The 26,521-nt window shown below is 40.0% G+C and overlaps 1 protein-coding gene across 1 annotated transcript in view; it reads left to right on the plus strand.

The window, feature by feature from the left end:
• Positions 1-26,521, plus strand: part of LOC126162912 (mitochondrial fission 1 protein) — a 38,286-nt gene that overhangs the window by 2,018 nt on the left and 9,747 nt on the right. Inside the window, exon 3 of the mRNA XM_049919723.1 lies at positions 18,628-18,733. Coding sequence (XP_049775680.1) covers positions 18,628-18,733 — 106 coding nt within the window. The remainder of the gene's footprint in view (positions 1-18,627; positions 18,734-26,521) is intronic.

The following is a 26,521-nucleotide window of genomic DNA, read 5'->3' on the forward strand; positions in this document are numbered from 1 at the left end:
TGTACAAATCCATTCAGTTTAAGCTTTTTTTTTTTTTTCCCTAGCCTCCACCACCCGTGAGATTTAGGGGTTCCATTAACTTATGATTGACGCATGAATACATCCATAAACTTACGAAGTTTGTATTTAACACTCTACAAATGTTCTGAGGATGCTTCTCTGTTCACACAACGTACGTCCAAGCAGTAGTCTAGTTCATTTTGTCTAATACCTTGTGCAGCAGTGTCCTGTCATTGGTCGTTGCAGTAGCATTGATGCAATTTTCTGAACTGTTAGTGTTTTGCAGGGGAGGAAGGGGGGGGGGGGGCATGAACACAGTTCCTCCACAAAGGAGGGATTCAGAAAGTGTTAGATCAGGTGATGAGGGCGAAGGAATTGAGCCACATAATTTTTACCACTAGTGATATGTAAGTCCGTCATTTAAACCACTATGAACATCAATGCTCCAAAGAGACAGGTGCTCAGTCTTGTTGGAAGATGACATTCTCAGAATCTGCAGTTGGTTTTGGAAACAATCTCAACTGCAACATATCATAGAGAAAAAATAGTCCATACATCTTGGTCTGCAGCATTATATAGATAATAATAATCAATCTCATTTATGTGCCACAGTACCATGGGAATTCAGAATGACCCACACTCTCACATTTTGGTTGTTCACCTAAATGGAAGCTTGTAACCTTCATACCTAATTAGGAATCGTACCGTTTATATGCAGTTCCATAAAAAGCCAGATTTTTCTCTGATCACACCGTCCTGAGTAGCCTGTATCCAGAGATCCAAAAATTCTGCTAATTTACATCCAGTACATATTTCTCAATAAAATGCCATAATTGTACCATACAGAAGAGATGATTACACTTGGGCAGTATAATGGCTGTAATTTAGTCTAGTTTTCATTTGCTATAGTACCCACACCGCAGGGCTTGTTAGAAAAATGTTGTCAATCAAACTCTGTTCTTGCTACAACTTCTGGAAGGACTGCTTGCCACTTCTCAGTAATCAAATGTTATATGCAGTATAGAAGAGCAGTGATTGACCACAGCAGCAGCTAACCAGAGAATGAACTTGGATGCGCAGTCTGTTTGACATTGTTACATTGTCTGTGGATGTCAGTTACTGTTGATAACATAACTGTTGCAATTCATTTTGTCACATAAATATGCTATTTTTTATTACAATAGTCAACATACTGTGAGGTTGCAAGTCCCGGGATATATCCTAATGTCGTGTCGGACTTCTTTTTGCCCAGTGCAGTGCAGACACTTGACGTGGCGGGCACTCAACAAGTGTCTGAACTCTCCTGCAGAAATATTGAGCCATTCTGCGTCTCTAGCCATCCATAATTGTGGAGGTGTTACCAGTGCAGGATTTTTTACACAAACTGACCTTTTCATTATGTTCCATAACTGTCTCGTCGGATTAATATCAGGCGATCTGGGTGGCCAAATTATTCTCTCAAATTGTCCAAAACGTTCAGAGCAACTGCGAACAACTGTGGCCTGGTAACATAGGGTGCATTGTCATCCATAAAAATTCTTTCATTCTTTGGGCACATGAAGTTCATGAATGGGGCAAATAGTCTCAAAGTAACTGAACATAACCATTTCCACTCAGTTCACTTGGCCGAAACAACCCAGTCAATTCCATGTTATACAGATCACACCATTATGACCTTGTTAACACCATGTCCATGAATCGTGGGGGTCTGTGGCACACTCGAACTATGCCATCAGCTCTTACCTACTGAAATTGGAACTCGCCTGACCAGACCATATTTCTCCAGCTGTCTAGAGTCCAACCGACAAGGTCACAAGTCCAGGACGATCACTGCAGGTGATATGGTGTTAGCAAAGGCACTCTCAGTTGAAGCTGCCATAGCCGATTAACATCAAATTTTGCTGCACTGTCCCAATAGATTTATTTGCCATACATCTCACATCGATTTCTGCAGTTACTTCATGCAGTGTGAAGGCTGTCGGCCAATGAGTTGCCCATGGTGAGAGGTAATGCCTCAAATTTGATATTCTCGGCACTCTTGACACTGTGGGTCTCAGAATATTGAATTCCCTAGCGATTTCCATAATGGAATGTCCCATGTGTCTAGTTCAAACTATCATTCCTTATTCAAAGTCTGTTAATCCCTGTTGTGCAGCCATACTCACATCAGAAACCCATTCACGTGAATCACCTGAATACAGTTGACAGCTCCGCCAGTGCACTGCCCATTTTGTATCCTGTATGTGTGCTACTACCATCACCTGTATAGGTACATATTGCTGTCCCATGACTTCTGCTCTCTGCTGGTTTGGGGGTTAGAATAGGCCCAAGGTATTCCTGCCTGTTGTAAGAGGTGACTGAAAGGAGTCTCACACGTTTCGGCCTTCATCTGATGGTCCCTTGTCAGGTTTGACCTCCATCTTTCTATATTTTCTTAAAGGGCGAGCCACTTGGGGAAGGCTGCCTTACATGGTGCATCGTGCATTGAGATCTTTAGCTCACTACCTCGTCATCGCATTGCAGTCCTACTCGTTCTCCATCTCTCAGGCAAGGACACCTTCCTTGGTGCGTTTTCTACCATGCTCTATGCAGTGTCGCTTTTTGTGCCAATGATGACCATGGACTTCTTGCACCTCATATCCAGCATGGCAGCCAGTCCATTCTGGTGGGGCCGCCATGTACCCTGTTGGTTGTAGACCTCTGACAACACAGGGATTGCTCTGCAGATGCCTGCGCCATTAACTCACAACATATGCCATGGAGTAGATGCCCATCTCCCTGGGGTATCGGGACTCCCAGCAATGGCCATCCTGCCAGGTGGCCCTTGCTGAGGCTGGGTGGTGCCCGTGGGGAGCGCCCCTGGTCGGAGTGGGTGGCATCAGGGTGGATGTCATGTCGTCAAAGTGTAGTACATCATCTCTTCCTGGTGGTCCGCTGCCAGCAGTCTCTAAGCGGGCAAATTCTAACTTCAATGCTAAGAAATATGACCCCAAATCATTCCCCTCCCTGGCCACACAATGGGAGGAACGCCAGGCTGAGGCTGGCAGTGAAGCTTATTCGGCCCGGTGCCTCGTATCTGCAACAGTTGATGGGAAATCTTTCATGTCCATGAAGCGTCAGTTTTTTGTGGAGCATCTGGTGAGGTGGAGGGCTTGTCCAAAATGTACTCTGGGTCAGTTTTGATAAAAACAGTATCCTCTGCCCAGTCACGGGCATTACTCGCTTGTGACAAGTTGGGGGATGTTTCTGTTACCATCAAGCCCCATAAGAGCTTAAATATGGTCCAGGATATTATATTCCACAGGGACCTTCTTTTACAGTTGGATGACGCGTTGTGCACCAATTTAGAGTGGCAAAGTGTTCATTTCGTCTGGCGTCCATCGGGATCCGAGATAATCAGTTTCCTTAGTGTACTCGCGCGCCACACACACATCCATCCGCACATATACACACACAAGCAGACATTTGCGTCTGTATATGTGCAGGTGTGTGTGTGTGTGAGCACGTGCGCGTACGCGCGGGTGTATACCTGTCCTTTTTTCCCCCCCTAAGTTGTCTTTCCGCTCCCGGGATTGGAATGCCTCCTTACCCTCTCCCTTAAAACCCACATCCTTTCGTCTTTCCCTCTCCTTCCCTCTTTCCTGATGAAGCAACCGTTGGCTGCGAAAGCTTGAATTTTGTGTGTGTGTTTGTGTGTCTATCAACATGCCAACGCTTTCTTTTGGTAAGTTACATCATCCTTGTTTTTAGATAGTATCATCTTATACGGATTACACACAGATGAAAATGCACTTAGTCTGCAACAACAAAATCATAAGTAGAACCAAATAGTAGTTTATCCTAATGAAATTTGTTTCTTGCCTAACGAGTATAACCAAAAACTCTTAATAAAACTTACTTGGGATTATTATATAACACAATTATGTATGCAGAACAGATCTGTATTGAGGACCGCTAAAGATGCTTCATAAATAAACGGAAGCAAAAGGCATATGGCACAAAGCAAACAAATGTCTTTTATTTTCGCAGGACCACATTTCCACAAGTGTCAAAGCAGCTGAAGAATGACATTAATGTAAAAGATAATGATGCTGATGATACATAAGATTTAGTTCTAAATAATCATGTAGATGTGCTATGAAAATTTATTGCTGACGGGTCACTATTTTTGCTTATTTTCAAAGGAGAAGGCACAGAGAAAAGTTCATATAGTATCTCAGGAATTGTAATTTCTCAAAAGAACATAATTTCTTACAGTTAGTCTAATACAGTGCTTTGTTAGCCAATGAACTTTTGCTGTAGCGTGTATAGGTTGACAACAGTAGCTTCATGTAGCCAAAAGTAAAATTGCCCTCAGCCTGAAGATTCATTTGAACATGACAGTGCTTCATTAGTAATGGTTCTATTGGATGGTGTATGCTATTGCTTCCTTCAAACTGACTGGGTCAGTCAGTTGTAAGGGGATGCACAGTTGAAGCAGACTCCATACTACTGTCCAACTTAACATTTTCACATATGGAAGTCAGAGGTGAAAAGAGGTAATTGATACAAAAATTCATAGGACAGAGTGGATGTTGATACACCAGTGTCTGAATTTGTTGTTTGACCTGTGGGAGGGTAATTTTAGGTAACTCTTGGGAGGCAAGAAAAATATTGTGTATGGTACCAGAATTAGAAATGTGGCAACAGGTATCATGAGGAGCACCATGTTACATATAGTGAGGGCTGAGAGGTACTCATTGGTTTAGTCAGAGCACTGCATTTTGTGTCATTTTCTCTGAAATTGTGTGCTTGTTTTCTTTGTGCCAGATAATGTCATTCTGGCAATATTTTTCTCTCATATGATGAACGTTTTAAGAAAATACGTAAATTTTAAAATTGTTTTCTGAGGCATGGCCTGTAATAGAAGACACACTTACTCCACTGTCACAAGGACCAGTTCTAGTAAACTGTCTGGTTGCTCAGTTAAACTGTAAAGCTGCAGCAGAAGTCGTGTATGAGGTTTGCAACAATAATGATACTTAAAAAGTTGTAACCAAGGTCAATGATAAAACAAGATGTTGGTTGAACTTCTTGGTTGAACTCAAGATGTTGGTTGAACTTGGTTGTTGCATTACTGTTTCGCACATAGCCCATCGTCATATCTACCAAAAAAACTGTTACGCAGTCATCGAATCAAGTTATTCTACACATACACACTTAATAAAAAATTACGTAATGTGTGGCAGTGTAGGCTGCACAAATGATACATACCAAAATACAAAGTGATGAAAAAGTTGTACATGCAAATGATGTCACACACAAAGGAACACAATGGTAGAATAGTAGTGCAAAATGGCCAACATCATAAATACACAATTGAAGGAAGTGATGCGCACAAGATTAATACTTAACACTACACACCAGATAGTGCACAAGCCAGTAGTGTCTTAAGCCAATAAAAGATTATTTTTTAATATGATTACAAATGTGCAGTAACTATTATCAAAGGTACGATGGAAACTTACATACGAAAGGTCATGAATATAAAACAAATAAACCATAAGAATAACAATCAATATATCAACAAAAACAATAAATTTTTGACATTTTAATGTAATTGGATAGATAAAAAATTCACACACCAAATGGTGGATTCTTCCTCTAGACACACATTCCTCCGAACTCTGCTGGAGGGAACTAATGGTGCAACATGTCCTTGGTTTTCACCACCCACCTGGCCTTAATTTATATTAATTTCTTCCATCTCAGCATTTCTTCACAGTAACTACTCCTTTCTTCACTCCATTTTAGTTTTCTGCATCTTTCATTTTCTTGCCTGTCTATTTTTAGTCCCCCTCCCCGCCCCCCACTCCTACTATCTTGTATACAGTGCACTTGACTTTGCAATCTTATTAACTCATGCATGATGTTTTAGCAGTTATCTGTGTCTTGCATATTAACTGGTCTCCCACCTTTAAGCTCTAAGGTTTTCAAATCTTGTCCAGTGCAGTCCCAAACAGTCTCTTTCTTTATCATCCCATCTGTTAGGTCTCACCTGACCTCTGGTGCTGGATGACTTTTCTAAAACCTACCTCTTTCCCTAGACCCCTCTAGTCCTTTTCCGTCACCCCTCTTATTTCCTCTTCAACCTTCCTGCCAGAAAGAGGAGACGAAAGCTTACGTAATAATAACCTTTTATGTGTATGTTCTGCCGCAACTTGGTGAGTAGATTTTTTTATTTGTCCAATTACAGAATAACTGTTAAAGTGCTGTTATATAGCCTACCTCCAGGTGGCATATAAATCTACTGCCAAAGCCTAAAATACAAGTTGGATATCTAAAGCAAGTGGAGAACCATGAGGCATTCTCTACAGCATAAATGAACATAACCATATATTGTATTTGCATACACATGGGGATGTGCTTGAGCCTGCAGACTGATGTAGTGCACATATTCAAATTCAATTAAAGCAGAAAAATGTAGCAAAAATACAGGTACAAACCAAATAAAATAATAATGACAATAAATACAAAAAAGTTCCAAGTAAGAGAGAGAGAGAGAGAGAGAGAGAGAGAGTAGGGTGAGCATAATACAACTAAGAGAGAGATGGAAAAACAGACTAATGAATCAGCAAATGGTCATAAATATTTTAATACCATTGCCTGCTATTTGAAATTGTTTATTTATGACAGTGTCTGGATCAGACTGGTGATACATGTAAGCTTCCAACTCCTCAAGATTGTAAAGTTCTGTACCCTTCTATTCAACATGCAAGATAGCTAAGCTGTTATTAATGAGGGAACAACAAATGATCATTCTTTCATGTGACACCTAATTGTGCTATTGTAAGAGTGCTCCCTAAATCTTTCTAAAAATGTCTCTGCCCACCAGGCCCCCATAGATGCTACCCAGGAAACACATTTGATTGTGTTAAACACAAGAATTTTGAGACTTAGTAGTTTTATCATTGAGACTATGCCACAAAGCAAGTTAGTTTCTTTCATGTGCAGAAATCTACCTGAAGCTCTGCTTTTCTGAAGGCTTGTGCAATCCTGTTGTGTCAAGGACCAAAGTAGGACATGGCAATGTGTATAATTTTATCCTTTGAAGAAGATAACTAATGTTGCTGCTTGTTAAGAATTTTTCTACTCATCTCACTTATGACCTTTTCCAAATAGCCACTGGCTTGTCCTAACTGTATCATTTTTGTTTCGTTATGATCTACATCATTATCCAAATTTATTTTCACTAACCTATGAAACAGTAATGAAAATTGCGCTTTGAAAGTAGATTTCTCTGCCACGTGGTGGTGCCTATAAAATAGTGCTTTCAATGTTAATGATACTTTGTTATGTATTTGTTTTGTACTACTGATCCTTTATAAGTAAGTTTTGGGTCGACAGAAGCGTCCGATCCCACGCGTCGGCCTTGACCCGTGACGTAAGGGTGTTGTCGTGTGTGACGTCATGACGGCGCGGAGTTTGGTTTGAGTGTGGCTGTCTCCAGTTCTGTTTTATCTTATTTTATTTACTTTTCTGATCTGTTTGTTCTATCTCGTGAGATTTTTTTTTTTTTTTAATTTAAAAACGCTTATTACTTATTTTAATTATGTTTCCTCCAATTTCTGTTTTAGTTTATTATATTTATCTTTCTGATCTGTTCGTTCTATCCCATGAGATTTTTTTTTTTTTAAAGACAAAAAACACTAATCAGCTACTGAAGCATCTTTATCTTCTATGGGTTGCAGGGGTTACGACCTCTGGGGAGGTGGGTGGGTATTCATGCATGGCTGTCTTCACTTACACGTTGTAGCCACGCAAGGCGTCTAAATTTGTTTATATTTAGTTTGTGCCCCCCCCACACCACACACACACACACACACACACCCACCCAAAACACACCATTTCCCGCACTTGTCCCGTTAGTGTCATAGGCTTCTTGTGGAAAGTGTGTGTGTTTGTTTTTGTTTCCGCCATATTTGTGACGTCATGGGTCAAAGCACACGGGTGGGATTGGATGCTTCCGTATTTCCTAAGTTTCCTTGGTTTCTTTGGTATTAGTTATGGCACATTCATAATTATATTAAAAAAGGTTCTTTTGTGTGTGTAATGGAGTGCAACTGGTTTGTTCGCCATCTGGTGAGTGTAATCTGTCTTAATTTTAGATGTATTGCTTCCTTCACTTACGTGTTGATGATGTTGATCACTTGGCAATTAACATCCTACTGTGCATCTTTATGTATGACATAGTTTTCATTTAAAAAAATTTTCATCAACTTTGTTTTTTGATGTGTATAATTTGTAGATTCTACATTGTCATGTTACATATTTTTGTATTAAGACTTGGTGTGGATTACCTGTGTGCTCATGATTGTATAATAATTTTTTGGCACACCAACCGATAATGGGCTATCCGCGAAACATGTAATGCAATGAAGTTTGACTAACATCTTTGACTGTTATTGGCGACCTATCAACGTTGGTTACATTCTTTATAAGAAATTTGTATGCCATTGATGGTAATAACCAATCATATAAGAACAAAGGGAGCTCTGGGTCACAAACTATCACAAACAGCCACAATTCCTCTCCAGATAGGTCAGCTCAGTGCCATCAATGGAGAATCGTGTTGGGCTACCAGTAATAAAGATCCAGCAGAGAAATTAACCATCGAGCTGCCAACAGCTCTCAGCTCAACAAAGAACATGAGCAAATAGTGGCCCTTCTCCATCTATTTTTGGGCACATTAAGTCGAGAGAGGAATTGAGGAAGACGAGGCAGTGCAATGTGTAGCACTATATCAACACTGTAGATCATGCCTCCTATCAGTCAGTACTCAATAATGGATGTATCCAGCTAAATGATTGATAATTCAGGACCTGTATTAACGTTTCACAATTCTGCTGTTTGCTCTTCATTTACAGCTCTCATGTCAAAGGAAAACACAACAGATTTCTGTGGCTGGGAGCTACAAAGTGAATTAAAATACATTCACATGATCAAAGATACTAAAATATGTTGTTAGTTTTAGTTTTTTATTTATTTCCACATTATTGGGCAATCTAACATTAATCTTCTTGCATAACAATGAAGTTATTTTTGTTGGCTTGGTAAAGAAATTTGGCTTATCTTCTCTGGAGAGGCAGCCAATTTATTTGAAACAGTGTTTCAATTGATGCTGTTGGCTTGCTTCTACTGTTTACTGAATTTCAAGTGCATGTGTTCCTATTTTGGCACGTATGGCATGATGACGTGATAAAGAACCAAATGTGAGATGATGTATTACTAGTACTCAAAGAAAATTGGCATCCCAAAAATCACACTGAAAAGCTTAGTAACAGATAGGGACCTAATTCAGTGTGAATCTAGAGCAGAATTAAGCATTTTAGTATGGTTTGCAAAATTCTGATGCACTTAGAGTATTCTGATGTCCCGTGTCTTTTATAGATATCTGATAATAGTATATATACATATGAACATTCTTAAATGTTCAGTTGAAGCTAAGCAGGCAAATTTAGTCAGTAGTATTGAGTAAAATGATCTGTTTCAAATATATTGACAGCTTTAGCAGAATTTTATAAATCTGCCTTCTGTGAAACAGACTGCTTTTCAATCGCAATGCGTTTTTCAACACTTGTGTGTTACTTCCCCTAGGTTTGACCTCATTTCTTAATTTGTGTTGTTTACGTCTTAAGTTTACAGTCAGTCATTCTTCAGGGAATTATAGTCTCGCAGCACACCATGTTTTATCATAGTAATCCAGCACAGGGCCTTGTATTTACTCCTGGAGTAGAATGTAGACTGCCAGTTATACAGTTTCTTGGCTTCACAGATAATCTTGTTGATTTTTGTACCATCTAAAAAATTGATGGAAAAACTTATCCTTCGTTGTGGTGTGTACAAATAAGTTTCTTTATTTTTTGCAAGACATTAGTATTCCTTGTTAAAAGCTTTTTGTATTGCTGTGTGGACGTAAACCTGATTGGAAATCCTAGATAATACTATTGCAAATCTTTGTCACCACATACCAAAATATTAGAGTACTTTAAGTTATAGAGTCTAGTTTTGAAATGAATGTTATGCCAAGGACAGCTGTCTGCAGCTCGTGGTCGTGCAGTAGCGTTCTCGCTTCCCGCGCACGGGTTCCCGGGTTCGATTCCCGGCGGGGTCAGGGTTTTTCTCTGCCTCGTGATGACTGGGTGTTGTGTGATGTCCTTAGGTTAGTTAGGTTTAAGTAGTTATAAGTTCTAGGGGACTGATGACCATAGATGTTAAGTCCCATAGTGCTCATAGCCATTTTTGAACCAAGGGCAGCTTTCTTATTTTGCATTTCTTATCTGAGTTCGGTATGGTTGCACTAACTACAATAACTCCATAAATGTCCTCTGAACAACATGATGTAGTGCTGCATATTGTCACATGATGCCCCACTCTGCTCGAAATTCTAAACAGAAGTACGACAAAAGGCATATGAGCAGAGCAAACACCAAGCATGGGCTCCCTACATCATTCTAGCTGCGCATAGGCTGTAACACCTATTTTCTGGTGCTTCCTGGCAACTGTTCAGATGAACCTATTTCTAACAGGCCACAGGGAAATATTGCGAGTGATGGTTTGAGAAGTGTTAATTTCAAAGTAAGTTCCTTTTTACGCAAGAAGAGTTATTACTTGTGTGAGTGTGCGATGATGTCCTTAAATAACAGACCGTTTTACTCTAATTCAGAACTCAACACTTTGAGGACCAGCCACTTAGAAAAGTTTTGGGACCAGAAGACCAGCCATTTATGTCATTATTTAAAATTTTACTATCACATTTGTGTTGACATATCTTAAGGAGTAACACTACTAAAAGGGACCAATATTATATGTGAAAGCTTAGCTTGCTTATGTATAGTAATTTAATCCATCAACTTTTCCTATTTATTTGTTTACGTTATTTAACAGTGATATATGCTGTCATCATATGGGGAAATCATGTGACTTGATTGGCTGACAAAGTGCATTGCAATCTCAACTTAAGTGCTTCAGAAGCTAATGAGCTGTATATGATGGAATTAGTATTTATACTTTCACAATAAGAAAATACGCGGTGTACATGTTACTGCGTAGAAAAGTTCTTTCCAAAACGTGTTTCTTTTTGGTTTATTTAGTTTCCTAACGTGTTAGTGTTCTAATTGTATAAAACCTTTATCATTCAAAGTTGATAAATTTTACAGTTCCAATGGAAAGTATACTGTCACATAACCTGGAAATATTTATTTTCACTCTGGAAAAAGTGCTTTTTAATAGAGAAATAAGGAAATTTTTTTCTTGTCGGTGTACACACCCTGCCTCTGTGTTTTAGTGTATTCAGGCAGTAAAACTCAGTTTGTAATACAGTGATTGCCCTTGCTTAAAATTGGTGATGCTCTCTTGTAGTTAAAACATTAGTTGGCCAGTCCCTTACTGCCGATGGCTGTTGCGTAATCATAGTCATCAGCTAGTGGCCTGTAAAGGCAAACAACTGGCCCACATCTCTTTGGGATAGAAAAGAAATGTTGCCCTCTAAATGATTAATTAGGGGGCAGCTCAGAATTTAAGCCATCTCTTGAATGGAATTTAGTTAAAATTGCTGTATCCAGACTGGAGAAAAATGTGACAAATTGTTCTGTTGGGGTCTGGGATGATGTTTAAGATCAACCATTGCAGAGAGATATTTGAGATGGTAACTCTTGTAAAGTTACTTTCAGATCCGTAAAATGAAGCAGATAAAAATATTGTGGTTGTCTACATCTTTGCTACATGGATGACAGTTTTTGGGAAGACATTTGAGAAAGCAACAAAGCTGCTTGACAGAAGTGCCCAGCTATGCCCATGATGCTTATTCTGAGCATTAATCTAAGAAAGTGCACCTTCATTATCCAGGAAACAAAAATCTTTCACACCTATTATTTGGTAGTGTACCATATTTACTCGAATCTAAGTGCACTTTTTTTCCGGTTTTTGTAATCCAAAAAACCGCCTGTGGCTTAGAATCGAGTGCAAAGTAAGCGGAAGTTCTGAAAAATGTTGGTAGGTGCCGCCACAACTAACTTCTGCCATCGAATATATGTAGTGCTACAACAGGCATGTTTTGCAGGCACAAAGATAAATACTGGCGCCAAAACCCCTTTGTCAGTAAATAAATTTTAAAAAAAGGTGGATAACGAGCTTTTTTCTCCACCCCGAGTTTCGACCACTGCACTTTCATACATTATCCAACGAAGTAAATGGAAATTTCGTATTGTTCATCTTCTAGCAGCATTTCAATGTACTACGAAAATCCGACTGGCAAGACTGTTTGGGATGTTTGTCAATATGGGAAACTCTACGTCCTGAATTTTTTCCTACCTGTGAGAAGAGATGGTTGCTACTAGGAACTTTTATGAATTGTGAATCACATGCAGTATTCTCTTCACCATAAGAATAATACGAATATAAACATTTTCCCATGTATTCTTTCGTGTTTGCTGCTGTCTCATTTAAATCCTGTCTGCCTAATAAACTACGAAACTAGAGAGAGACAACAGCAAACGCGGAAGAATACACATATCATGTCATGTTTATATTCGTATTATTCTTATGCCTAATAGTGATACAGTCAGAAATGAAGCACAGCAATTGACTAGATTTTTAAATCTAAGATGACTCTAATTTCTGTGCAGAATATAATGTACTAAAGAGGCATCTGCAAAGATTTTCAAACGGAGAAAAATGTTCGTTAAACTCTTGTTCAGAACATCTCCCAGCATATGCAGTCTATTATTTGGTTCTTGTTGATCATTATCAAATAAAGCAGCAGTGTAAGTAACCGCACACAAGAGCAAGCCATGCTGCGAGCGGCGACAGGCTGTAAACACTCATTATCAGAATGCGACAAACAATGCATGACACAGTACAGTAATGCATTTTCAGCTTAGAGTGACGTAAACACATAACGGCACTTATCAGATCAAAGAAAAATAAGCAATCAATTCAAACCAGACGAAGCACATGAAAAAGGAAGGGTACCTGTATAAATACGGACGGAGCGCCTGACGCATAGCAATGGCTACCTGGTAAAGTTTAACTGCTAAGCTTACGACACGAACCAAACTACTGTAGCTGTATCGTCATTCATTCGGCCTAAATTGTGTCTCGTATTATAATGGACCAACTTTGTTTCGATTTGGAGGTGCGGCCTAAAACTCTTATCTCCCCTTGAATTTCGAGTCTCAAATTTCAGGTGCGGCTTAGATTCGGGAAAATTTTTTTTCCTTGATTTCGAGTCTCATTTTTAAGGTGCGGCTTAGATTTGAGTGCGGCTTAGATTCGAGTAAATACGGTAGTCTGGCATGATATACAAGAAATAAGAACCACGACACACTTGCCAGCTCCTCAATGCATTCATTATGTGGCAGGATTTGGAATGTGCACCTTCTACAGATGTTTCAGAAAAGATTTCATTTTGCAAGGAATGGGTACTATAAAAGCTACTGAAGGTACGAGGGTAGACAAAAATAGGGAAACACCAACACATTACGATGCCTAATATGGTGCAGGAAAACAGTTGGCATTTGAAACAACTTGTAGTTGTCTCAGAATGGGTAAATAGAAGTGCTGTGTGGTTTTAAAGGGAATCTTACACCATTCTTCCTTCAAAATAGGTCCAAGTTCAGGTAACAAAGATGGAAGTGGTTAGTAATCATGCACCCATATCCAAAGTAGACCACAAAGGCTCAATAATATTGAGATCTGATGGCTGTGGTCTCCCCCGCCCCACTTCACCCACATCACATGGACTTAGCTGAAGATGTTTTACCTTCTTCCCTGTGTTGGTACAGACCTTCAATATAGTGTTCCTTAAAACACCAAACACTTCAATTATCTTCAATACGGAAGCACCCACTATACAAGCACCAACCATTTGCCCATGATTGAACACAGTGAGCTCTGACACAATGCACTTGCAACAACACAGAACTCTGTTTTGACGACGACTGATACTTGCTGCAACGTATTGGGTGCTGTTCATGGCTGAGTGTTGTGTTCAAGCACGTATTTCTCACGGTTATTCTGTACTGTTGTCCAACTACCTGGATGTCTAATTTTCTTAGTGAAGTACATGAATTACCATCATCTGTACGAAACCCTCTGACTACTGTGGATGAATTAACTCATTACGCTGTGCTGCTTCCGAAGTACTGAGGGCGTGTTTAAAGGTAGCATCTGGGTCTTCCTTATGTGCTATTGAAATATTTGTTCTGCCAACCCTCTAATTGCTGCAGATAAGTCACTTCAAACAGTGAATAAAACTGTTTCCTGTATTCATCATGCATCTTTGTGTGCTGTCATTTGCAAAAAGAAACCTTGTTTAGATATCTTGAACCGTTCATGAAATATGGTGATCGTTGTGACTGTATTTTGATGCGCAGATACATGATTGGGCAGCCAGGTTTCCACATCAGGTTGGCGATTCTCTGGAGAAACTGTTATTCTCAGGGAATTAAACTTTACCTACAAGATTCAGGAAAATCTGAGAGAATTTCATGAAATCTTGGGAAAGCATTGAAATTGAATTTTATGTAGTTTTATAAGTGACAAATTTTAAAATGCTTAATATTTCAAAGTGTGTTAATTATTGAATACTATTCTGTATAAATTATTGATGTTCAAAAAACTATGATTAAGCTACTGCTTATGACTGGTACATAGCTTGGCTGGGAAGAAAGTAAATCATTGTGGTATGCTGCCCCCCCCCCCCCTCTCACCCTCCAGCTCACCATTCATTTTCTTTAATGTATCAGGAGCTTATTGACAGAATCTGCCTCCTCACACCTGAAATTCTCAGGTGATTTTTTCCAATTTTGAGTAGCCATCCTGCACAGGCATAAATTTCTTAAAACTGTCATGCCAACTTATATGTAAATCACGAAAGGTAAGAGATGTGTTACTCGCTTGCACAGTGTTGCTTCACCCCCACAATCGCCTGTGAGTTTCAGCAGAGGGTGATAGGTGGGTTTACTTCGTGTGCTCAGATTCATTGTACAGCCCAGATCTAGAATCATTTGTTTATGTGAAAAATTAGTACCATTCAAAAAATGGGCATAGTCTTCAAATGATGATGTTGTTGTTGTTGTTGTTAAGTGTCTTATTTCCTAATCTAATTCCATCAGCATCACCCGACTTAATTCAACTACATTCCATTATCCTTGTTTTGTTGATGTCCATCTTATACCCTCCTTTCAAGACACTGTCCATTCCATTCATTTGCTCTTCCAAGTCCCTTGCTGTCTCTGACAGAATTACAATGTCATCAGCAAACCTCAAAGTTTTTATTTCTTCTCCATGGATTTTAATACCTACTCCAAACTTTTCTTTTGTTTCCTTTATTGCTTGCTCAATATACAGATTGAATAACATCGGGGATAGGCTACAACCCTGTCTCACTCCCTTCCCAACCACTGCTTCCCTTTCGTGGCCCTCGACCCTTACAACTGCCATCTGATTTCTGTGCAAATTGTATATAGCCTTTTTCTCCCTGTATTTTACCCCTGCCAGCTTCATAATTCGAAAGAGACTATTGAAATCAACATTGTCAAAAGCTTTCTCTAAGTCTACAAATGCTAGAAATGTAGGTTTGCCTTTCCTTAATCTTTCTTTTAAGATAAGTTGTAGCGTCAGTATTGCCTCACGTGTTCCAACATTTCTACGGAATCCAAACTGATCTTCCACGAGGTCGGCTTCTACCAGTTTTTCCATTCGTCTGTAAAGAATTCGCGTTAGTATTTTGCAGCTGTGACTTATTAAACTGATAGTTCGGTAATTTTCACATTTGTCAACACCTGCTTTCTTTGGGATTGGAATTATTGTATTCTTCTTGAAGTCTGAGGGTATTTCGCCTGTCTCATACATCTTGCTCACCAGATGGTAGAGTTTTGTTAGTACTGGCTCTCCCAAGGCTGTCAGTAGTTCTAATGGAATGTTGTCTACTCCGGGGGCTTTGTTTTGACTCAGGTCTTTAAGTGCTCTATCAAACTCTTCACGCAGTATCATATCTCCCATTTCATCTTCATCTACATCCTCTTCCATTTCCATAATATTGTCCTCAAGTAAATCGCCCTTGTATAGACCCTCTGTATACTCCTTCCACCTTTCTGCTTTCCCTTCTTTGCTTAGAACTGGGTTTCCATGTGAGCTCTTGATATTCATACAAGTGGTTCTCTTTTCTCCAAAGGTCTCTTTAATTTTCCTGTAGGCAGTATCTATCTTACCCCTAGTGAGATAAGCCTCTACATCCTTACATTTGTCCTCTAGCCATGCCTGCTTAGCCATTTTGCACTTCCTGTCAATATCATTATTGAGACGTTTGTATTCCTTTTTGCCTGCTTCATTTACTGCATTTTTATATTTTCTCCTTTCATATTTGTAATAAAGTAATACACTATTGTTTGAAGTGGTGAAATGGTTTAAAAAGTATTATAACTGGGAGTGTGGACTTGCAGAGTTTCATATTACTTCAGAACAGTAATTACTGTAAATGTGCCTTTTTATTTCAGTTTAATCACATTTTTTTGCTTTATTCATTGAATGTAAATATTACTGCGAAATTTGTAGTTTGATATTTAGAATTATTCTTGACATTCATTAAAATCCTGTGTAAATAGAACTGTTTAAATTAGTGCTATTTTTGTGTAATGCCTAATCTCTGCATTAGTACAAAGGATAGTTGCAAAAATTAAGTATTGTACTGGTAAAATGCATAGTTCCAGCACCTGTAATCAGAACTTTGAAGAAGTTAAAAAATGAAAACAAAGCTGAACTGTTGAGACAAAAATCTTACTAGTTGATCTACCTTCAGTATAATGTAGAAAACATAAAAATTTAGAAACAGCTGTTAGGAATGCAATACTTCTATTACAGTGAGTCCAGTTGCCAGATATTTCAATGATATGTGCAATTTAATGCAAGCTGGTCCACAATCTCTCCTGTATGTATCAGACTTACGTACAGAGTCAAAAATATCTACCTGGAAAATTTTGAAATTGATTGTACTCGGTCAAAATTGTTTTCCGAAGAAAACATTGTCCTTGGCAGATCAGTGTTATTAGCATATTGGATGTTACCAAACGATTCCTGGAAGATGCCCATTTCCATACACATTATATGTGGGTTTTTTTTTTTTTTTTTTTTTTTTTTTTTTTTTTTTTTTTTTTTTTTTTTTAAAAATCATCACTACAAGCAGCTTCAGCTAAAAGCTGCCGTCTTGAAAGTTTTGTAAGTAGCATTTCCAACTTAGGTGTGTGGAAACACTAACTTGTGTGTTGGGCTAGTGGCTTAACATATGCAAACATCAAAATTTTTCCCCAAATAGTTTCCTTAAAACTGAGTGAGAAGTATTCGAATTGAATGAGAAGTATTTCACAGCAGCTGAAACACTGTCGCTGAGCACACGTAGCAGCATTAGGCAAGCAGTACGGCAAAACAAAGGATTGCAGAGAGCGCATCTGTAGCAATTAAAGGGTCTAGGATTTGCTGACATCTTCGCCAGCCATGGCAATTTTTGATGAGAGATACCTTTGAAAGGACCTTCATTGCGGTTTTCGTTTAATTGAAATTCTATAGTCAACTGAAGCACTGACAGTGAGGCTCTGCTTTGAAATGTGCACTACCTAATGAAATAAGCTTTTGTAGGAGCAGATGGATTTTATCATTACTTTTCCTCCCTATAGATGACACATTCAGGACATAGGATAAAGGGAAAACAGCATATCAGTACGCAAAATGGGTTGAGCTCTTTCCACAAATGATTTACATTCTACTTTATTTTACCCATCAGAAATGGTTGGTGAAAGCCTGTGACTAAGACAGTGGGTTTGTATATGAAATAACTTCTTCCAGTACCACTCAAGATTTTCTTTTGATCTATATTTTGCTTGATGCATTTCAGGAAATTTTAATCATTTTAAAGTGCATTTTTTCTGTATTATGCCACACACCAAAAACATCACAAATACATGGCACTATTAATATAAAACGAATTTGAAAAGTCATTTCATGAAATGCATCATGCAGAAGATAAATAAAAAGAAATGTGTGTGTTTGGCAACATCTATTTTATAAACAAACCCAAATATTTACTTCCTGCTCTTTGTGCCAGAATGCTTTCTCTCTCATCTAGAAGTTTTGTAGTTAGTTGGAGATGGTTTCCCCTACTAAAGTTTCAGTGGAGGAGAAGGAAGAGACACAATTGAAGCCTCTGTGGAATCATCTGATCTAGCATAGTATTTGTGTGTGCTGACATAATCTATGAGAGATTAAACTTGCTACATAACATTTCTCTCTGTGTTGTTTTGATTTTAATTTTTTTCCATTCAACTTTGATTCTTCTTAAACAAAATTCATTTTTGGGAAGGGGGTCTATGGCAAGTGACTTTATATCTTCTTATGACAGACTGAGAAATTTCCAGAAGATAAACTTAATGTGTCACACAGTTCCAACTTTAATAAGGCAATGTCCAAGGAATTTGGTGCTCTTATTAAAGTATTACTGATTTTCTTCTATAAATTGAGTCACGCTAGTTTAAAAAATCCAAGCAGAAGGTTTTGAGTTCATGAAAGTTCATGTATGATGCATGTTGTTTACAGGAATACACCAAAGCTTTACAATACTGCAGAGTGTTCCTACAAGTTGAACCTGGAAACCAACAAGTTCAGGGCTTAGAGAGACTGATAAAGAAACGGATGGAGAAAGGTATGTCCTTGGATTTTTATCTTCTAGATTTGTTTACTTGTATTCTAAATTAGCCACAGGTAATTGTTCTGTTGGAGGTAGATAATGTAGCTGACAGATAGCTTCATTTCTGTGCTCTGCAAGATAACTTACATTGGTCTCTCTCTCTCTCTCTCTCTCTCTCTCTCTCTCTCTCTCTCTCTCTCTCTCTCTCTGTGTGTGTGTGTGTGTGTGTGTGTGTGTGTGTGTGTGTGTGTGTGTGTGTGTGCGCGCGCGCGCGCGCTGTAATTTGAAGTGATTTTCACTGGTAGTAAATTTGTACCTCCACTGAAGTTTCAGAAACTTAAGAAACTGAGGACAAGGCAAGAAGCCCAGCAACAGAATACTGTGGAAATATGAAGGTATAATGAAGTGTGAGTCAATCTGGTACTACTAGATAAGTTGTCAGTTTGCAAGATCCTGCAGATTTTCACAGTGCAATAAAAGTAGAATTTAAGATTGTGTAGACTGGAACATTTAATGTACTTCATGCGGAATTGCAACCTTACAAAAGGGTTCCACCTATAAGAGTATCCAGATATATTAACTTGCCTGAGAATTTAAATTGCCTTTCGTGTAGGTGTCTGTCTACTAAGGCAACATGAAGGATCTACGACTTTTCATATACTTTAAGGCAGGAGATGCTGAGCATCACCAGAATTAAGAATGATTTCATTAAGGTGAATGGTTGAACATAATGTTCCATTTGAGCTATTCAGCCCAAATAATAATTAACTATTGAGAGTTAATGCCATGAGGAATAGGCTGATGATGGATACCTTTAAAGACTGATATAAAAGCTGAAATTGGATGTGTTATACGTGCGAAAGACTCTGGTGAGGGATGGTGTAATACTTCTGTTTCCAATAACAGATACTGTGACCCAGGGACAAGTTGATCATAACAATGGTGATCATACTGATCAGTGGAGAACATTCTATCAGTGATAGAAATCTGCTCCTTGGTCATGGAGCCTTTGGAGAACAGCGTAAATGTTATCATTGGAAAACCTTCCTCTGCAGGTGGTCTAGCACATCGCAAAATCTGGATATCCTGACTCTTTCGATCTTCGTCAACTTGTTGGCATCGATTCACTATGGCTGGACATGATATTCCATTTGGTCCATATACTGCCAGAATTCCACAGTGAATTTGTGTGCAGTTTAGACATTCAGCCTATGAATTATACTGTTCCACATACTTGAACTTTGGAGTTGGTTTCCAGTGATGCATCTGTTACCAGAAATGCATCACAAATGTCACTGCAGGAAATATGGAACATGTACTCCTGACTGTGTGGCATTCCTGTTGTGTAAGGATTTTGGAGTGGGGCAACATGTGTAACTTACTTTCTGAACTCCCTACGTACTATGAGAGGCATTCAATAAGTAATGCAACACTTTCTTTTTTCTCGGCCAATTTTGGTTGAAAAAAATGTGTTGCGTGACATCATGGAATATTTCCACTTCAGCCTCTATAGTTCTATGAATTTCAGATAGGAGATGGCGCTATATGTAGCCTTCAAAATGGCTTCTGTAACAGAGGTGTGTTCCAAGCAGAGAGCTCTCATTGAGTTTTTGGCTGAAAAACAAGAGCATCACAGATATTTATAGGCATTTGCAGAATGTTTATGGAGACCTGGCAGTGGACAGAAGCATGGCGAGTCATTTGTCGAGGCATCTTTTATTGTAGCAGCGAGGTTGTGCAAACCTGTCAGATCTCCGCACCAACCAGTCGCACACAGTTGTTACTCCTGCAGTGTTGGAACATGTAGACACTCTTATTCAAGGTGATTGATGGATTGCAAACAAAGACTGCACTGTAATTCCTTCTGTAGATTGTCACACAGATGACAAAATTGTAGATATCGATATAGATGACAGAGGGGTAGAAAAACAATAAAATCGCTCAAGAGGAAAGGCTGCTGGACCTGATGGGAAACCAGTTCGATTTTACAGAGTACGCAAAGGACCTTGCCCCTTTCTTGCAGCGGTGTACTGTAGGTCTCTAGAAGAGCGTAGCATTCCAAAATATTGGTAAAGGGCACAGGTCATCCCTGCTTTCAAGAAGGGACATTGAACAGATGTGCAGAACTATAGACTTATCTCTAACGTCAATCAGTTGTAGAAATTTGGAACATGTATTATGTTAGAATATAATATAATGACTTTTCTGGAGACTAGGGTTTTGAAAAAGACCATCGTGTGAAACCCAGCTTGCGCTATTCGTCCACGAGACTCAGAGGGCCATAGACACAGGTTCCCAGGTAGATGCCGTATTTCTTGACTTCTGCAAGGAGTTTGATGCAGTTCTCCACAGTTGTTTAATGAACAAAGTAAGAGCATATGGACTATCAGACCAATTGTGTGATTGGAGTGAAGAGTTCATAGATAACAGGACGCAGAATGTCATTCTCGGTGGAGAGAAGTCTTCTGAAGTAAGAGTGATTTCAGATATGCCGCAGGGATGTGTCGTAGGACACTGTGAATAACATCGGAAGTTCACTGAGGCTCTTTGCAGATGATGCTGTAGTATATAGAGAGGATGTAACAATGGAAAATTGTACTGAAATGCAGAAGGATCTGCAACGAATTGACGCACGGTGCAGGGAATGGCAATTGAATCTCAATGTAGACAAGTGTAATGTGCTACGAATACATAGAAAGAAAGATCCTTTATCATTTAGCTACAATATAGCAGGTCAGCAACTGGAAGCAGTTAATTCCATAAATTATCTTGGAGTAGGCATTAGGAGTGATTTAAAATGGAATGACCATGTAAAATTAATCGCTGGTAAAGCAGATGCCAGACTGAGATTCCTTGGAAGAATCCTAAAGAAATGCAGTCCGAAAACAAAAGAAGTGGGTTACAGTATACTTTTTTGCCCAGTGCTTGAATACTGCTCACCGGTGTGGGATCCGTACCAGATACAGTTGATAGAAGAGATGGTGAAGATCGAACAGAGCAGTGCGCTTCGTTACAGAATCATTTAGTATTCGCGAAAGCGTTATGGAGATGATAGATAAACTCCAGTGGAAAACTCTGCAAGAGAGATGCTCGGTAGCTCGGTACGGGCCTTTGTTGAAGTTTCGAGAACATACCTTCACTGAGGAGTCAAGCAGTATATTGCTCCCTCCTACGTATATCTCGCGAAGAGACCATGAGGATAAAATGAGAGAGATTAGACCCCACACAGAGGCGTACAGACAATCTTTCTTTTCACGAATAATAAGAGACTGGAATAGAAGGGAGAAATGATAGAGGTACTCAAGGTACATTCCGCCACACACCGTCAGGTGGCTTGCGGAGTATAGATGTAGATGTAGATCTTGCTGCACAACTGGATGTCTCTGTTGGTAGTGCTGACGCTTTAATCACCATCCCCAAGGGGCTCGCAATTCTTGGGTGAGTTTGTGCTTGGCTGTCATGAGGCCCCAGGCTTTGCAGCACCTCTTCTCATCCTGTGTTTCATGTCTGATGTACTTTTCCCCTCCCTTGGGGTACGTCTCTTGGGTATTTTTGGGAAAACGTCCTGAAGTTTTTGTAGCCCAGGATTGGAACAATCCCTCATCTGTTTTTTCCTCCTTTCTTTGTTCTCCAGCTCCTCCCCATCCCCCGCTTCGGTGTTTGAGGTATTTTTGTTTATTCTTCCTCCTCCCTGCGTACTCATGAAGGCCGGCCCACATATTTGATCCATAACTGGTGACTGGGTAATGCTTTTGCTAGCCCTGGGTGTACAGGTAGGTTTCACAGTTAATGCCAGTTACAGGCCAGGCCCAGCAAGGGGGACTGCCAGAGCTCTTACCTTCCCAACTGCCAATTAGTCCCTCTGTCTGGAGTTCGAGGGGTGGGACGTGCGGTGTCAACGATCACTGAAGGTGGGCAAACACTCCCCCCACCCCCCCACCCCCACCCCCGCCGCCATAGAGGCACCCCTGGCCCTTGTCTGAAGGAGCACACCACTGCAGATGCCGGCAGTCGTGGAGGATTTTTTCCTAAAGGGCCGGTCATCTTCATCTCTGTCTACATCTATTAAACATAAACTAAATGAGACTAAAGATTCAGTGACTCTCCCAGCTGTACCTCAGTTCTTCCTGGTGTCATGTACTGAAGGAGGTCAGTCTTTTGCTACAGTTAATCCATTTATTACTCAGAGAGATGTTGAAGCAGTTGCAGGCCCTGTGAAATCCTGCTCTTGCTTATGCAGTGCAACTTCACTTATGGAGATCAATTGTGATTTTTCAAGCCAACAACTGCTTATTACTTTGCTCCTCCATGGCTATCCTGTTTGTGTTGAGACCAATCATACACTGAATGCTTTGTGGGGTGTTTCTTACACTTGGCTACTTGATGGTCATACCGAGGGAGAAATCCAACATTCTCTCTCTGATCAGGGCATCGCTGCAGTCATTTGGGTAATGAAACAGGTTGATGCAAACTTCATGCCTGCATGCACTCTGTTTCTCACATTTGTTCAAGTAGTGTTTCTATTGAAGATTAAGGCTGGCTATGAAGTCACTGTGGCCCAACTATACATTGGAAATCAGATGTGTTGATATCAGTGTCAGTGTTATAACCATAATCGCGTGTCCTGTCGAAACGTGGCTACATGTGTTACTTGTTGCACAGATGCTCATAAGGGCAACTGCCCACCTCCTCCTCCCCGCTGTGTCAATTGTAGTGGCAGCCATGCTGCCTCATCCCGTGAATGTCACGTGTGTCTCAAAGAGTGGAATGTCCAGGAAATCCAGGTGAAGCAAAAAGTGCCCTACCCTGTCACTCTAAAGTTGTTGGCTAGTCAAAAGCCCTGCATTTTACCATCTAGCACGTACAGTAATGTCCTCAGTATGCATCACTCCATGAAGGACATGGTCATGCAGACGTGTGACCTCCAGTTCAGTACTGCAGCTGTGAAATCACCCAGTATCGTGATATCATTCCCGTCTCCTCCTCCTACAGTTGCACAACAAGCTACCAATCTTCGCCCCTGATGGAAAAATCACAACTCACAGGCTGGAAAGGAGACAGGAACATTCCTTCAAGGACTTCTTAGATCCTTCCACCCAGCTGGATTCATTCAGTTAATACTAGGCAGAAATCTGTTCTGCATTTGGATCACATTCCTTGGCTGTTGTACAGATAGGTGTGCAGTATATTGCTGCATCCATTTTAAGTAAGCTACCACAGGAATTCAAAAATCTTAACAGTAATCCACGTGCTTTCAAACCAAAACTGAAATTTCCTCGTGGGTCACTCCTCCTATTCTGTTTAGGAATTCCTTGAAAAATTAAGCTGATTGCTGTGTTATATTGTTGATTCCATTTACTTAAACTAATGGCTTGTCTTTTTTTGGGTTCGTAGACATTTTATTTTATCTGTTATTACTTTTATGTTGTAGTTTCATGTACTTACTCTTTCCGTGACTTTGGATACTTGCTCCACAGTTTGGTCTCATGGAACTAGATGTATAAAATAAAGTCTTTGTCTGCCAACCATAGTGGCACTAAGAAATTGAACAAAGCAAATGGTCTTCTCCTTCCCTGACTGAGATCCTCTTCAAAGGTGTCATTGCATGATACCCTCACCCCGCCGACTTCCATTTCGCTGGTGCACACTGCCTACCTTTCTGCCTTTGCAAATTCTGATGCTCTGTTAGATTTGATGGAACAGTATCCCCCAGCCTGTGCACAATGTAGCTATGTAAACCCAATCGGCAGTTTTCTAAGGTTCTGAGGCAGGCTGGAGGCTTTACTCCTAGCTGGTGACCTCCGATGAACATTGTTCCTCCACTTATGATTGGCCAGGTAGAGTACCTTACAAATCCTGAAGGCTTCAGAATGTTCCATACCTCGCACTTCTTTACCATGCCGTGTCCCAGTCCTCTGGTGGACTGATGCGTGCCGCAATGTGATTTGCATGCGGGGATATGGTCTCTGTGTTTTTAACCATCATCCTATAATGGCAAACTGTATTTGTTATAAATAGTTGCATGCACAGTGTTATCATATTCATTGGGATAGCAAGAAAGGTAGATGGATTTCCTGTATTAGTTCTTTTAACAGTTCCACCCTCTCTTTCGTTGTGTGGGGGCAACGTCTGTTGGCTCTCTGGGACAGAGGTTGCAATATCCCATGGTTTGTGAGATTGTGAAACCTCTCTGAGTAATGAATTACCAAGACTCTCTCACAGCCCCCTTATGACTCCATGTTAATTGTAAATTAAGCAACATAATCACTATCTTGGACTGCCTTAAAATATAATCATAAGGTGGTAAATTTCAATATCCTACTGTATAACTGCCTGTTCAGTCAGTAGAGTAAATTAGCAAACTGAAGGAACTATGTGCTCATCAAAATAGAAATGCAAATCAAACATAAACAGATTATTTATTATTTTAAGTAATTACAAAGTATTGGCTTCAACATTCTATGAAAAACAAAATTAATTGCTTATGACAGCTTAAAAGATAGATATGTGGAGGGATGACCACTGTATCCTAGCAGCACATTTAATCATTAATCCATTTCAACCCAAGATTAATTTAGAAACTTCAGTGGTTGATAGAATACCATATCAAATGACACTAAGGCACAAGTCATGTTTAGTGGAGCTGTGGCAATGGTATGCTTCCTGTTTCAATGTTAACCCCCATTTAGTGAGCCATGCTGCGGTATACTATCACCAGTCTGCTGTGGTGGCAAGTCGGAGGACTGTGGTCATAGTAGAGAATTGGACCCCCTTGCTCATCAGGACCTGTACACCTCCAAGTGCCATGACATCTTCAACTATCTATCCCCATCCACCAAAAAACCAAATGTCTCTCTTCTTCCACCACTTCCAATGGAGCAGTTTGTGCCCATCTTTCCACAAACATCACTAAGGAAAAATGCAACTCTTTTCCACCAGTAGCATGTCAGTCCCATGTTACCAAATCCCCACCCGGGAATGCCGTCAGTCACAGGCCAGTTGGAGCACATCTTCCTCACTAGTTTGTTCTAGAAATTCCTGCTGATGTCGGTGGGTGATGAGCGAATTGGAACATAGTTTGGCGCTTCTGTATTTCCCAAGGCCAAACCACATTCCAAGACTTGTACTTGTTTTCCAGCAAGCTCATGAAACCGTTGCCCTCAGCCATCTCAAGAGGCAAGTCCTGCCACAGGCTGCTAACTCCAATGTACTGAAAAGGACCGGTAGGTTCCATAAGCTTCCATTGGTGGGCAGTTGACATACGCAAGCCGGCACAAAGCTCTGAGTGCGCATGACACGCCTGCCTCATTCAGAGCAGTGTGTGAGCTGTGCATTTTTCACATCTTCACAGACCAGAATTATTAGCCCTTTTACCTACGAGCACTGAAATTTTATAAAATACACTTCCCTGTAATGAATAAGTCATTAGACTTCAAAGTAGGTGCAACTAAAGTGCCGTGCCTTTTGCCAATTGTGACAAGCGACAGGTAAATTTATTATAAATGGAAGTAGACGAGCCAGAAATATACAGATGTTGCAGCACCTCTCTCTTGTGGCAAGCAATTTCTCCTTTGTACATACAATTGCATTTGGGCAGATGACACATTTCCCAGATGCTGGTGTGAAGCCACTGTCAGACCCATAACTGAGTTTGGTCAACATCTGCGATCTATTGTGTTTGCAGCAATGTCTCGATCATCTTTACTTGTAGAGCATTGACAGTGGCTTTTGCTTGTCCACTGACAAAACTGTTTGTATAAATTTCTGGTGGTGCAATGGGTTTCTTCCACCATATGTACACAG

The sequence above is a fragment of the Schistocerca cancellata genome, chromosome 2, assembly GCF_023864275.1.
Source record: "Schistocerca cancellata isolate TAMUIC-IGC-003103 chromosome 2, iqSchCanc2.1, whole genome shotgun sequence".
Lineage (NCBI taxonomy): Eukaryota > Metazoa > Arthropoda > Insecta > Orthoptera > Acrididae > Schistocerca > Schistocerca cancellata.